At 45.1% G+C, this 14,332-nt stretch overlaps 4 protein-coding genes across 4 annotated transcripts; 2 read left to right on the forward strand and 2 right to left on the reverse strand.

Moving 5' to 3' along the window:
• The first annotated feature begins 124 nt into the window (after positions 1-124).
• Positions 125-5,039, forward strand: LOC128252538 (GTP-binding protein 2). The gene is given in 5 exon segments (XM_052980322.1): positions 125-424; positions 2,196-2,687; positions 2,689-2,878; positions 3,540-4,417; positions 4,525-5,039. Coding segments are annotated over 4 exon segments (1,824 nt in total). The 5' UTR covers positions 125-424; positions 2,196-2,204; the 3' UTR covers positions 4,798-5,039.
• A 99-nt stretch (positions 5,040-5,138) lies between these two features.
• On the reverse strand, positions 5,139-6,468 carry LOC128252543 (evolutionarily conserved signaling intermediate in Toll pathway, mitochondrial). Its single transcript, XM_052980331.1, has one exon. The coding sequence runs from the start codon at positions 6,383-6,385 to the stop codon at positions 5,156-5,158; it is 1,230 nt and encodes a 409-aa protein (XP_052836291.1). The 5' UTR covers positions 6,386-6,468; the 3' UTR covers positions 5,139-5,155.
• A 283-nt stretch (positions 6,469-6,751) lies between these two features.
• On the forward strand, positions 6,752-14,297 carry LOC128252532 (protein dispatched). The gene is made up of 7 exons (XM_052980314.1): positions 6,752-7,304; positions 8,424-9,431; positions 9,543-9,634; positions 10,449-10,994; positions 11,065-11,703; positions 11,996-12,976; positions 13,256-14,297. Exons 1-7 carry the CDS (start codon positions 7,149-7,151, stop codon positions 13,491-13,493), a joined length of 3,660 nt encoding a protein of 1,219 aa, XP_052836274.1. The 5' UTR covers positions 6,752-7,148; the 3' UTR covers positions 13,494-14,297.
• On the reverse strand, positions 9,546-10,442 carry LOC128252552 (uncharacterized). Its single transcript, XM_052980344.1, has one exon. It carries the CDS (start codon positions 10,358-10,360, stop codon positions 9,653-9,655), a length of 708 nt encoding a protein of 235 aa, XP_052836304.1. The 5' UTR covers positions 10,361-10,442; the 3' UTR covers positions 9,546-9,652.
• Positions 14,298-14,332: the final 35 nt, after the last annotated feature.

A 14,332-nucleotide genomic window follows, 5' to 3' on the forward strand; every position in this document is an offset into this window, starting at 1 on the left:
AATTCGTTTGTGTTTGTGGTCTATTTAAAATAATCATTTATAACGACGTTCAGATTTGAATTTGAATAACCTGCAGTTCACAATAGATGGCAGCGCCAAACAGTGTTGGCAAGCGTGTACAGTAACTGGATAAGGCGGGCGCTAAAATGCACTAACGCGAGGCGAGCATAAACATCTGTTTGTTGGTGTAACAAAAATGAAGGAGGATTATTGACGAGTTGATTTGTTCGTTTGCGGGCTTTATTCGCCGTCCACCCTTGTGATTTGCGTCTGTTGACAGTGCTCATCCGCACAAAAGTACAAAATTGCCATGGCAACGTGAATTAAATTTGGAAAATAAACACCCGAGTAGGCCTTCGAAGATCATCGCACGCAATTGCAGATTATTGCATCAGAAACGAGTTCCTAGGAACCAATTCAAAAAGTGAGTTAAAGTGCATTGACATGCTTTTCGTTTGGCTGATGAAATCGCTATGCGAATTATGTGCATATATGTTTCTGGTGAAATCATCCCGCCCTCGCTGGGGATGTATCACTTTCCGCCTGTTGGCTTGTTGCTGACTCGTACGGCAGTTATTCCTTGCAGTTCGAACGGAAAAGAGCTTTCAATCAATTTCAAGATACAGCGTCATTCGCAGCTGATCCGATCAAAACAAAAGGCTTGTGTAGAAAATCAGATGTGAAACAAACGCGGCGAAGACAAAACGCGAAAAGCTGTCCAAAATACGCGCAAAAAAGTGAAGGTCTGGTCGACCTGAACATCCGCTTCCCAAAGCAGTTCAACATTTTAATTTAACGGTGTGTTGATTATTTTATTAAAGCGTGTGGTGTTTTTTACTTAGTTTATTTTACTATGCTTATTTGAAAGCAAGTTTTTAAATTAGTTTGCCTATTTTTTTTGTATTTTGAAAAAGTGCAGTTGAACTTAAAACTAATTTTAATTTATAAAAAACTGAATAAATGATTTCTACAGCTCAAACTTATGTGGGTGGAGTAGATTTATTTATTTTTTGCTAATGTTAAAAGTGGAAAATATTTAATGTTAACAAGGTCGATATTGCACATTTTTTTTCAAACAATTTATGTATAAAAGTATCTCGCTACAATTCTCAATAAAATACAAGATTTCTATAATAAAATTAGAGTCTTACTCTATTTAAAAGTCACCTATTCTATGGTTGTCTTGGCCAACCCCCTCAAACGCCCAACAAGTAGGGTATTGCGAAAGCTCTTAATATTATTTGTGTACTCGGGCCTTTTCATTGTGCTTTTTGGCTCGCACACTCATTCGTTCGCGGGCACAAAGCGGAGCAGGTTATAAACAAAATCGAAAGGCAGCCAAAAACGGAAAGCACAAGTACACAGCACCCAGAACCTAGATAGCCGAACAACAAATTCGACCTGGGCAAATGAAAAGCGCAGCCAAAATCGATATTTTGTGCCAGCGCCGCGCGCAAATAGGAACTGTTTTTGCGTTTAATATAAATTCAAATTAAATTCAAACCGTCTGGTTTGACCTGTGAGCCAACTTAAGAACATCTGGTAAGATGTATTGTGCAATTTGTCGTAATATTTGGTGTTTAGCCCCCATTCGTGTGTATCCAAACAAAGGCAAGTGTCGTGGCAAACATAAACAAGCGTTTCAAGGTCGCTGCAAGTCAAAGAGGACGGCCAAAAAAACAAACGAAGAAATTTTCAGTTTTGATGGATACACATAAGCTAAACGGATGTGGTAAAAAACAGAAACAAAGCAATGTTTTTTTTTTTATCTTTAAAAGTATTTAGTGAAATCGTCAAAAATTATATATATTTCGAAATGTTTTACATTTTTGATATTTTTTGTAATACAAAATTCGAATATCCTTACCAGCACTAGATTTTAAAATTAGGTTTCCATTTATTATCCGATTTCAACAACCAATATATTTTAAAAATTCGATCATTTTAGTTTTTGGGGAAACAAGGTTATTACCGCCATTTATGAAAAGATTGCTTAAGATTTTTTTAAATACCTTATCGCTATTGTTTTGGCCACAGCTGTTCAAAAATCTGTTTGCGTATGAATGTTTGTATTTCAATGTCGCAATCGGGCCATAAGTTCCTCTTTTAAAAAAAGTTTTCCTTTCTTTAGAAGACAATTATTTGCGTTTACCCTCTCCTTGAGAAATATATACTTAAAAAATGTTCACTTACAGCCACACAGTATGGAGTCATTCCTGAGTCTCTTCGATCCCAATCAGGACGACGGCTTTGAGGAGGAGCCGGAGCTCAATGGCAACAGCAGCGGCGGCGGGAGCAGCAGCAGCGACTATGAGACGGATGCCAATGCCAACGAGTGCAGCCTGAGCCACTTGGGCGTTGGAATGCCCACCGAGCGGGGCAACCTGATCTTCGACTTCGAGCAGGGTATGCTCCCGCCAGAGCCGCAGCTCGGCAATGTCGAGTACAAGCTGAAGCTGGTGAACCCGTCGAAGCAGCGATTCGAGCACCTGGTGACCCAGATGAAGTGGCGGCTCCGGGAGGGAAACGGAGAGGCTATTTACGAAATAGGAGTATCCGATGCCGGCTATCTGCAGGGCCTCAGCGACAAGGACATGAATGCGTCGCTCACGACCCTCAAGCAGATGGCCCACAGCCTGGGAGCCAGTACCTCGGTGCTCCGGCGGAAAACCATCGCCTCACGACGGGTCCGTGGCCGAGGTCCTGGTCCGGAAGATCCCCGACGACCAGCACAACATCGAGGTGCGGGTGGCGGTGCTCGGAGGAGCTGATGCCGGCAAGTCCACGCTGCTGGGCGTGCTCACGCAGGATGAGCTGGACAACGGACACGGCAGGGCCCGGCTCAACATGTTCCGGCACATGCACGAGATTCAGTCGGGTAAGGGTTTGTCAGTAATAAATAACATTTTTAATCTGAATTAACAAGAATTACGAATTTCCAACATATATAAATCTTTTTTTCATCCAATCAATGGCATAAAAACATATGTGAGTTGTTATGGTAACTTTTTCTTTCCTTAATCCAAAATTACCAAAATAATATTAAACAAGAGGTCGAGTCTAAAAACCATTCCTAGAATTGCTATTATTTTATAAAAAGACTATATACTTAGGTCAATCCATAAGCGTATATGTTTTAAAACAATGAGTTCTGATCTATTTGGTTGCAGCTGTGATATAGTCTCCATAATTTTATACAAATAAAAAAAAAAAACATTTTTTAAATCATTAAAATAGATCATATTTTGGAGCAAACCGATGTAAATTAAAAAATTATAATTTTTTCAAATAATTTACAATTGTTTCTGTGACAGATAGTCTGGTTCGGTTCCTTTTTTTTAGAAAAGTTTTATGAAACTTGGTTAGCCAATTACAAATCCAGAACAAACTACCCGAAACTAAATGCATATTTTCTTTGAAGAATTTTTACTAAGATAGCTTAGTTATCCAATTACAAATCCAACACAAACTACCCGAAACTAAATGCAAATGTTCTTTGTAGAATTTATAAATAACCAATTTTACCTTGTTTCTTTCAGGTCGCACCTCCTGCATCTCACACGAGACCCTTGGCTTCGATGCTCTGGGCAATGTGGTGAACTACAAGTACAATGAGATGATGACGGCAGAGGAGATCAGCGACCGGTCCAGCAAGCTGGTGACCTTCATGGATTTGGCCGGGCACCGGCGCTACATGCGCACCACTGTGCAGGCGCTGAGCGGCTACTCGCCCCACTACGCCATGCTGGTGGTGTCGGCGGGCAGCGGCTGCAATGACACCACCGAGGAGCATTTGGCCATTGTCCGGGCACTGGACATGCCGTTTTTCGTTCTGGTCACCAAGACGGACATCACATCGCCGGATGCCACGGTGCAGGAGCTGTGCAACCTGCTCACCACCATCGGGTGCCGAAAGGTTCCCTTCGTGGTGACCAACACGGACGAGGCTATTTCCGCCGGATCGAACCAGATTTCCGAGAACATTGTGCCCATATTCTGCGTGTCAAATGTCACTGGCACTGGCCTGAATCTAGTCACCAAATTTCTGTACGTCCTGTCGCCGGGCATCAGCAATGCCGAGAAGGATCGTCTCGAGCAGGAGTCCTGCGAGTTCCAGGTGGACGAAATCTTCAGGGTTTCCGACGTCGGACCAGTGGTGGGTGGTCTGCTCGTCCAGGGCGTGCTCACTGAGAACATGCCCATGAAGATTGGCCCGCTGCCAGATGGAAGCTTCCATCCTGTGAATGTCAACACCATTCACCGAAACAAAGCGCCCTGCCGGGTAGTTCGTGCTGGACAGAGTGCCTCGCTGTCGTTTACCTTGGATCAGGATCTGCCCACGCTGCGGAGTGGCATGGTCCTGTTGGGAGATGTGGGCAGTAGTCTGGATGAGCCCTACGGAACTTATTTCTTTCAGGTAATTTGAAATTTCGTCAAGACGATTAAGGGATAAGATTACATTTTAAAAGCGCTCTTTCATATGCTTATTTATTTTTTTTATTGACCCTTCAATTTTCTTTTTAGGCCAAAGTATCCGTTCTGTTCCACGCCACGGCCATCTACGTCGGCTTCCAGACCACGGTGCACATTGGCAGTATTCGCCAGACGGCCGTCATCCGGGGCATCATGGGCGGCGAGCGTTTGGGCACCAACGATTGTGCTTCGGTGATGTTCGAGTTCGTCGGCCACCCGGAGTACGTGCGTCCTGGCATGCGCATACTGTTCCGCGAGGGCACCAGCAAAGGCATCGGAGTTGTCACGCAGGTGTTTCCCGTCAACAAGACCGGCACAAAATAGAGAAGCCACGGCCGCAAGCTGGCCAGCTTGATGGTTCCAATGACATAACTAAATATCTCAAACACAGATGACATGTACATATACTTAATAGCGGTTAGAGAGGCGTTAAATCCTAGGCAGATCTTCTGTACACTTAGTTTCGGGTTCTGTGATTTTTCGTTTAAGCTCGGCTCACAATCGGAAATTGTGTGAAATTCTCCTTAATTATTCTTACTTCATTAAAGGCAACACCAAGATATATAGTTTAATTGGTATTAATGATTTAGGCGATTTGTGTCTGATACGATGATGGACTTTATCAAGTATTTAGGTACCACAAGTTCACTAAAGAAACACAGAAGTTTGCATAACAATTGGTTTATTCCCTTCTACTGCTTGATTGCTCCTCTTGACTTCTGCTCCTGTTATCACTTGTTGCTGGGACGCTGGCCCCACCCTCGATCTCCTCCGCCTTGGCGGGCACTTCGGATGTGAACCGGAAGAGCACGGGCACCGCTCCTATGGAGGGATTTCCGTTTGCCTCCAGCAGGCGGATCCACGAGAGCAGGGAGTCCTTGGTGGAGGTGCCTGTGGCGCAGATGGCCATGATGGTGCCATCGTCCTGCTGATGGACAGAGCGCAGTTTTCCCAGCTGGTTGTGCCGCCTTGGTGGAGCGCGGCCGAAGAATGGCACCTCAATGTTGGAGACATCGTCCTCGTCCAGCTGCCGTTCGTCCAACTGGGACAGGAACTGGGGATCTGGGTCGGCGCGCAGGGTGAAGTAGTTGATCCGGCGATTCCTTAGCCATATGTGAAAGGGTCCCTCGATGTACAAGGCCTTCTGGCGCGAGTGCTCCCGCAGCAGTTTCTCCTGCTCGGGACTCATCCCGCTGACAATCCACGTCTCGTCGATGGCATCCTTTAGCTCGCTGGTCTCGAACACCGTGATCTTGGATCTCAGGTCAACCGTGCACATGCGTTCCAGCGCTAGCTTGGCCATTTCCAGCGTATCGTCAGGCACAGGATCGGGCAGAGGCCACGGTGACAGGTTCTTGAACTTGGGCATCCAGTACATCATGCGCCAGTACTTGCGCAGTGGGTGTCCCTGTCTGCCGAACACATTTAGCAGCATTGCCTCCATTTCGTGGTCCGGCATCACCCCGACATCCTCCATCTGCTCCAGCAGATCGATGATGCACTGCTGCTGCTTGGGGTAGTGCATGAACTCCGCCTGGAACAGGTTGGTGGGTATGAACTTGCCCTTGGGCATCACGTTGATCAGAGCCTTGTAGACCTCCAGATCTCGTTCCACCCCGAAATCCGCCATATTCTTGAGTGCCGCGTAGATGAACTCTACATGGTTGCGGCGGTGGACATCGCGCTCCTGAAAGATCTCCACCATGGTGAGGTAGCTGTTCTTCGTCCTGTCCTGCGCCGCTTCAAAGGGATTTCTCACAGCCGGTAGGTTTTTGGTGCCGGGCCTCTGAGCCCTGGGATCGGGGTTTTGTTTGGGATTGCCCTTATCCGTGGAGTAGCATCGCAGGCGGGTGGCCAGTGACTGGCGTCCATTGCTATGCAGCCGCAGCAAGCACTGCACACGCCGCAGCATTTCTTATTTATAAATTTAGGTTTAAAGTATTTTGTAAATACGATTACAAAACATTGCACAAGTTTGTGGCTCGATGGAACTAGTTCTCGTTTTGCAACACTGCTGCGTGAACATATGTTTCTGTGGGGCTGGCAGAGTAGCTAGTTTTCCTCATAAATTGGCTAGTTTTTAGCAGTGGGATTTATTTTTTAATTTGTTAAAACCCCTAAATCTTTAAGAAACTCAAAATAACAATGACTCTATAGAAGTTATTTTAAAATATCATAACAAAAAAATTAATTCAAACATAGTCTATACTATGTCATTGATAATTTGATCATTTCTTCGCCGAAACAGCTGTTTTGGCAGTCAGCACTGGTGGTTGTATTGTTCAACACTGGCTCACACCTCAGTGTATCCTTTGTGCTGCTTTTTTGTTGTTATTTCACCGTTTTCTGCATTATCCTTATTCGCATAGTTTTTGGTTGTTTTTGTGTTGTTTTAGTTAGTTCCGAACCCTGAGTTATTTGCACGGGCGCGCACTCCCAGAAAAAAATGCAATCCAACAAGTGGAACTCCGCGGTGGAAGCCTGATTACCAGGCAGTATCTATAACAGAAGCAAGACAATAGAATCTGGCACGGTCCCAAGGAGCACCCACCAGCACAAGGTTATTCGAGACTTTTCCAGCCGCCAAGGATGCACTAAGAAGGAAGCTCAAGGAGGGGTTGTGCATCGCTATGCGAAGAGGCTAACGCGAATTTAGGCTACCTTACTCGACTGACATGCTGTGCTTCGACTCCGAGAGGATGAACTGGTACTACCATGTCCTGGCCAGGCGTCCCTACCTGGTGGTCGTCTCCATAGCCGTGTACTGCGTGGCCTGCATTATTGTGGCCCTCATCTTGAACAAACTGCCCGACTTTAGCGATCCCACCTTGGTAAGTACATATTATTGTAATAGTTGCAGTATATAACAATAGGAGTAAGTTATAAATAGTCTGGGATATAATTGTATAATGAATAAAACAGTTAATTTTTTAGTTTAGACATACAAATTTGTTAGGGTTCAGTTATTTAGCTTTTATCAGCAAAAGCTCTGAATGAATCAACAATATTATTCGATCACAGTATCATCTAAGTATTGTTACTACTGTGCTTCCAAGCTAAGAGATTCGAATACTCCCCATCGTTCGAATCAATGAAACATGTGAAACATACTCATAAAATGTTTGGTTCTTTTGATTCAGATAATTGAAACAATGAGACATCAAATCACCGAATCATCGAGACATATGAAACATACTGTGACAGAAAGATCCGAACACTGTTGATTCAGCAGTCGAACCTGCCTAAACACAAAAAGCCTGCCGACAAAAACACAATTTCCAGTTAAGGGAGACTACGAGCTATGAAATAAAATTTACCTTGCCATGAACAGTTAGAATTAAAAATTTTGTTTTGTTTATTTTGTTATGTACATACATACGTTTATTTTATAGCGTTCGGTGAATTTTTAAAAGTAGTTTCAGAGTGCTTGCAAGTACAAGTACAAACATTAAAGGCGTATTACTCAAAATGGTGTTTATTTTGTTTGAAAAACCGCCATTTTGCCAAAAAACTTTATTTTGACTATTCCTTCGGTTAGTTACTAGATTAGACAATACTTCAATCTCTTTGATTTTTAAATTTCGGACGATCCAGTCCAAAGAACCGAGGTCACCATGCAACTATTAAGTAGAAACTAATCCAACATATGTAATATATGCAAAAACAAATGTTTTAATCAAATTTGTTTAAAAAGTTCGATATATAGTTAATCAAACACTCCAATAGATTAGCTCCTTGATTTTTACGATGAGTAATAAGAGTCGATCGAAAGAGGTCTTATTGGAATCATTACCTTTTTTTCAAGCTATTGCAATTGCAAATATAACTACGCTTTTGTTTTAAAAAAATGCTTTAAATAAATTTTTAACAAATTTTAATTATCAAATATTTTTAATAATATTAATACTATTTTTTGTTAACATTTGCACATAAACTGTTTTCCATTTCAGGGCTTCGAAACGCGCGGCACCAAGATAGGGCAACGCCTGACGGCCTGGTACAACCTGATGCAGGAGACCGACCACCATGGAGCGCTTTTCTCGAATCCCTCGGATCTATGGGAGAAGAGGCGCGTGGAACAGGGCTACGTGGAATCCCGGCTGCATCCGAATCACAGGAGACGCAAGAACAAGCATAGAAACAGAAACAAGAACAAGCGACGCAAGGAACAAAACCAGAGCAGCCACGAACATCACGATGTGGCCCAGAAGATGATGCAGCTCAAGAAGCGTCTGAAGGCAACGAGTGCTCCAGTCGCCAATCTTGCTGTGGACACCTGGATGGGTGACAGCGGCGTGTTCCGCGACTACGAGATCACAAACGACAGCGCTTCCTCGGCCTTGGAACCCACCCGGCGCACCGAGCAGATCGAGTATGGGCACAACACCACCTCGGTGGATGAGGACGAGCATCGGGAGCGGGTGCAGACCAAAAAGAGCACCTGGCGACTTCTGAAACAAGCCGCCACCCTGCCCACCGACGGTTGGGCGGACGTTCATCGTCGCCAGCCCAGCGAAGGCTTCTTTTGCGACTCGTCGCCACGAAAGGAGTACTCCCACTTCGTGGTTCAGCGGATCGGGCCCAACGCCACCGACTCGTTGTTCGATTTGAACGGCTTGCTGGCAATGTGCCAGCTGCAAGACCAGATAACCGAGGTGCCCAGCTACCGGGCCTTCTGCGAGCCCGAAATGCTCACCACCGAATGCTGCAGGCCGTGGTCGCTGCCCAACTACGCAGCCATGCTGGCCAACAAAAGTTCCTGCTTCGACCTCACCGCAGAGGATGTCACTTCGCTGCAGACGCTGCTCTCCGGCTGCTACGAGTACTTCCACGACCTGAAGATGGACAACCACTGCAACGAAATCCCGCACTGTCGTGCTCCCGAGGAGTGCAAGCGGCTCAATATTGTCTTTAACGTCCTCAATTTCCTCACGGACTTTAGCTTCATCAAGACCAATGTAAGTTCAAAGCCACATTTGTTCCTAATTTTCATTTTGGTTTTTATTTTTACATTTTTTTTTCCTGCGTTGATTATGTTTGAGTACTAATTACATTTTTTGTTTTTTCAGGACACCAACGTGTACCTGAAGTACGCCATGATCTTCGTGCCGGTGGCACAATCCAATCGCTTGCTGCCGCTGTTCCACGAATGGGAAGATGTGTAAGTACGGGCCTCTACTCAGTACTTGCGATATTGATAGCGATCAATGGGGGCCAATGGCATTATGCCATTCTTAGCCTTCAACAAAGCTGGAACGCATAGAGTGTCGAAATAGGTCGTCATATTGTACTTAGTGAACAGCTTGCGCAGATCTTTGGCGATCCTATCCAGCGTTGGATCCTTTAACTGATGCTCCGGATATAGGACGCTCTTAAACGGCTCCATTTCCTGCAAGCGATTGTAGGAGCACCCATAGGTGGTGAGATAGTCCCCATCTTTGGAGGTAAAGCGTTTTATGTCTTTCACCCGCCGCCGACTCACCAAAGAAACGAAGTCATTTCGCGAGTAGTCGTACATATAAACTGTCTTGCGCAGATCTTTAAGGTAGTCCTTGAGCACTTGGAAATCCACGGGTGGAGACAGAAATAGCAATTCGTAGATCTCCTCGTTGCACCATTTGTTTCGCCTAATGAACTGTGCGTAGTCCTCGCGCCAGTCCATCGATCGCGGCCAAGTCTTCGTTTTATTTTCTATGCCAGAAACTTTCAGATTGTCCCAATTGTGGCCAGTTATTAGGGAGGGATCTTCTTGAGCTTGCCTGATTGGGGGATTGTAAACCGCAATTCCAGTATGGTCCACATAGTCCGCTTTGCTGGTTGTAACGAGGATCCTGGTCTTTGGCATTTGCATTTTGATCAGCTCCCTTTCCCTCTGCACAGGATCCATTTTAAACTTTTTTTTTAAATTTTTATTGTTGCTTTAATATTTTTTTGTGTGTTTCTTTTTGATATTAAACTTGTGACTGATTTTGCAGGGAGCTGAGCAACGAGCTTGTGGAAGTGATAGCGATGGATCTGGGCCTCGAGAACGAGCTCTTCAACGAACTGCTGCTGACGGATGTCTGGCTGGTTTCCCTGGGAGGAGCCTTCGTCATGGCCAGCGTTTGGCTGTACACCGGATCCGCGTTCATCACTTTGATGTCCTGCATCGCCATCTGCTTCTCGTTGGGACTAGCGTACTTCTTCTACGCCATCGTCCTGGAGTTCGAGTTCTTCCCCTACATGAACCTTCTGGCCGTGGTAGTGATCATTGGCATTGGAGCAGACGATGTTTTTTTGTTTCTGAAGATCTGGCAGTGTGTGCTGGCCGAGAGGTTCAGCAATCGATGCACGTTGACCACTCAATCCCAGAGTGCGCTGCCAACGCCCCTGGAGCACAGCGATCACACGGAGTCGTTGGAGAACATCATGGCGCTGACCATGCGACACGCTGCTGCCTCCATGTTCGTGACATCGCTCACCACCGCCGGCGCCTTTTACGCCTCCTACAGCAGCTCCATAACGGCCATCAAGTGCTTTGGGTAAGTAGATAATTTGGTTTTGCTGGTCCAAAATAGCTCGAAACTTAAACTTTCTCTTTCTTTATCTCAGAATCTTTGCGGGAACCGTTGTGGTGACCAATTATTTGCTCATGATAACTTGGCTGCCCGCCTCGGTCTCCATTATGGAACGGCTCTTTGCCACCAGGATTTCCTGTCACCATCCGGTGTCCCAGAAGTTGATCCACGCCTGCAAGAAGTCAATTAACAGATTTTGTCAGATGTTCGAGGCGTGCATAACGCACAGCATCATGAACTACGCCTACCTGTGGCTGCTGATCTTTGGTGCTCTAGGCGCGTCCAGTGCCGTCATTGTATTCTGGTATCCAGGACTGCAGCTGCCGGAGAAGTCGCACTTCCAGCTCTTCGTGTCGAAGCACCCGTTTGAGATGTATTCCAGCCTCAAGCAGCAGTTCTGGTTCGAGAAGCCGTTGCAGGCGTACGAGAACTTCAAGATGCACATGCATTTCGTCTGGGGCGTCCAAGCGGTGGACGATGGCGACTACACGAACCCCAATTCCTACGGCAACCTGCACTACGACAATAATTTTAATGTATCCAGCAGGCCGGCGCAACTCTGGATCCTTGACTTTTGCCAGAGCGTGCGCCAGCAACCCTTTTACAAAGAGACCCTGGGCATGCTGTTGCCCAATTGTTTCATTGAAAATCTCATCGATTATATGAAGCGCAGGTGAGCAAATGATCCAAATAGTGCATTTTCTCTAGTGGTTTATAAAATAGACTTAAGTGTAAGCATAAAGGCAGTGGATATGCTGCCACAAAAATTATGTGAACTTTTAATTACGAAAATATCTAGCTATTTTTAATTTGAAAACAAACTATGGTATTTACTTTCGCAAACAATTTTTTGAACGATTTCTAATGGTACATATATTGACATTTTAGATCTTGTACCTTAAGATTAGGAAGAAAAGCTTAAAAACTATATTTTATGAGACCTTCTGATCATCTGTGTGTTTTAGATGCATCGATGATATGGACATTACCCGGAAAGACCGTTCGCCTTGCTGCGACGCCCAGTTTCCCTTCGATCCTCACATTTTCGAGTACTGCTTGCCACAGAGCATATCCAACATGTATGACACCACATTTTTCCGGCCTGGCGTGGCAGGGCCCAAGTTTGCAGACGCCCCTCGACTGGAGACGGCAGATTACCTTGCAATGAGCGGCAACGAGAGCGGAGAGTACGGCACCAACGGATCAGTCACACCGCTCTTGACTAAAGCAATAGTCATTGAGTTCGAGTCCAATGTGGCCTACAGCACCATCTACGCAAATATTAAACAGTTCTACGAGTCTGTTGAGCATTGGTTTCAGCAGCAGTTGACCACGGCACCCCCGGAACTGCAAGGCGGATGGTTCACCAGCGATCTGAAATTCTACAATGTGCAGGACACACTTTCACACGACACCTTGGTGGCCATCTGTCTGGCCATGGCAGCATCGCTTGCAGTGCTACTGTGCTTTACAGTCAACATACTGATCTCCATCTACGCCGTATTAACCGTGTCTCTGAGCATTTTCAACACCGTGGCCGTGCTCATCCTGCTCGGCTGGCAACTCAACATTTTGGAGAGCATTGCGGTGAGCACGGCCATCGGACTGGCGGTGGACTTCAGCCTACACTACGGCATCCACTACCGGATGTCCCCGGTCAAGGAGAGACTAGCAGCCACACAGTTTGTACTGTCCCGGATCATTGGACCCACGGTGATGGCGGCCACCACGACGGGTCTCGCTGGCGGCATCATGATGGCGTCCAACATACTGCCCTACATACAGATCGGCGTCTTCCTGGTCGTGGTCATGATCGTTAGCTGGCTCTACGCCACTTTCTTCCTGATGAGTCTGCTGTGCATTGCCGGCCCGCAGCACGGTTTTCTGGAACTTAAGTGGCCGTTGTGGAACAAGCGGAACAGTGCCAGCAGCAAGTTCTACGAGCGGTAAGGATTATTGATATTACTTTCAAATCGTAAAACAATAGATTATTTCATTAGTACATTTCATGTAGGTTTTACGTGTGAGGTGAAATTATGTTATTAGCTTCCCAGCAGAAAAGAATAGATAAAAACATATCAAAAACTTAAACCTATTTTTAGAAATTTAATTAAGATTTCGTTTATGATTTTAATTATTTGCTTAAAATTTATTTTCTTAAATTTTTACTGGCTTTAATCATTTTGTATTAAAGCTTTTATTAACAACTCATCGTTTTTCCGCAGGAAACCTAGCCAAGTGATCGCCAGCGAGCAGCTGCTGACCCCCACCAGCTCGGCCATCGTGGAGCTGGCCAATTCCGAGACGCACGAGCTGGAGTCGCTGAACTCCAACAGCCTGATCAAAACGATCTCGGGCACCGAGAGCGCCCATGCACTGTCCTCGCTGCCGAGGGACTTCGAGCACTCGTTCCAGACGCTGCGCGAGTGCAAATATCAAACGTATCCGTCTACATCCAATTGAGTTAGTTACTACTATTGCCGGCCAGCGCGCGTTGTTGTTGCCATGCGGAATCAGGCAACTGCATTTTTTTACAGGGTACGGCGGCTCTGAGGAGGCCTGCCCGAGATCATTTATATATACATATACAAGCCGCGTGTCGGCATATTTTGTTTTAAAATATGCGGGCCGAGGCATATGTACGTTGTGTGAGTTCTACATTGATATACTCTAGATATATATGTATGTGTAATTGTACTTGGTAGACTTAAGCGAAGCGAAATCTTGTAAACTCTCCTTAGTGTGCTATTTCCAAAAGACTTCAGACGGCTGCAATATGCTTTTATTTTTATGTTATTGCACGTTTGATGCTCCAGCCAAGTGAATACAATTTGTAAACTGAAGCAATTTGCGGAAGTACTGGGTACGTCTCTGTCGGTAGGACTGTACGATGACGGTATTATTAGTTTTTAGCCAAACGTTTCAACGCTGTTTATGTACTTAACTGTAATCAAAACTATTTATACTCTGGATTTTTATTAGATGTTAAGTTGGGCCGCATTGTCGGCGCCAGCACGATGTAGTTACTTTATATGATAGTTATATGCGCAGAGATATGTGTTGTCTATCCTAGTTGTATGCGTTCAAAACAAAAACACAAAACAAACATACACACACTCACGTTTGTAATAACCATGTAACTGTGATACAGAAGGTGAGAAACTTAAAGAAATCGATGTTTATACAGACATAGTGTTATAATCTAAACCATGACGTAATGTAATAATTACCTGCAACTAAAAACCCTGTACTTCCTTCATTGAACTTGTGTGTTGAAGTGATTTAATAAATGTTACTTGTAA

Source organism: Drosophila gunungcola, chromosome 3R (assembly GCF_025200985.1).
Source record: "Drosophila gunungcola strain Sukarami chromosome 3R, Dgunungcola_SK_2, whole genome shotgun sequence".
NCBI lineage: Eukaryota > Metazoa > Arthropoda > Insecta > Diptera > Drosophilidae > Drosophila > Drosophila gunungcola.

Bases quoted from the DNA above. Each gene is read 5' to 3' on its own strand.
- LOC128252532 (XM_052980314.1), top strand. From the start codon at position 7,149: ATGCTGTGCTTCGACTCCGAGAGGATGAACTGGTACTACCATGTCCTG. The intron at 10,995-11,064 runs GTAAGTAGATAA...TCTTTATCTCAG, and splicing joins ACGGCCATCAAGTGCTTTGG to AATCTTTGCGGGAACCGTTG. The intron at 11,704-11,995 runs GTGAGCAAATGA...TGTGTGTTTTAG, and splicing joins ATCGATTATATGAAGCGCAG to ATGCATCGATGATATGGACA.
- LOC128252552 (XM_052980344.1), bottom strand. From the start codon at position 10,360: ATGGATCCTGTGCAGAGGGAAAGGGAGCTGATCAAAATGCAAATGCCA.
- LOC128252543 (XM_052980331.1), bottom strand. From the start codon at position 6,385: ATGCTGCGGCGTGTGCAGTGCTTGCTGCGGCTGCATAGCAATGGACGC.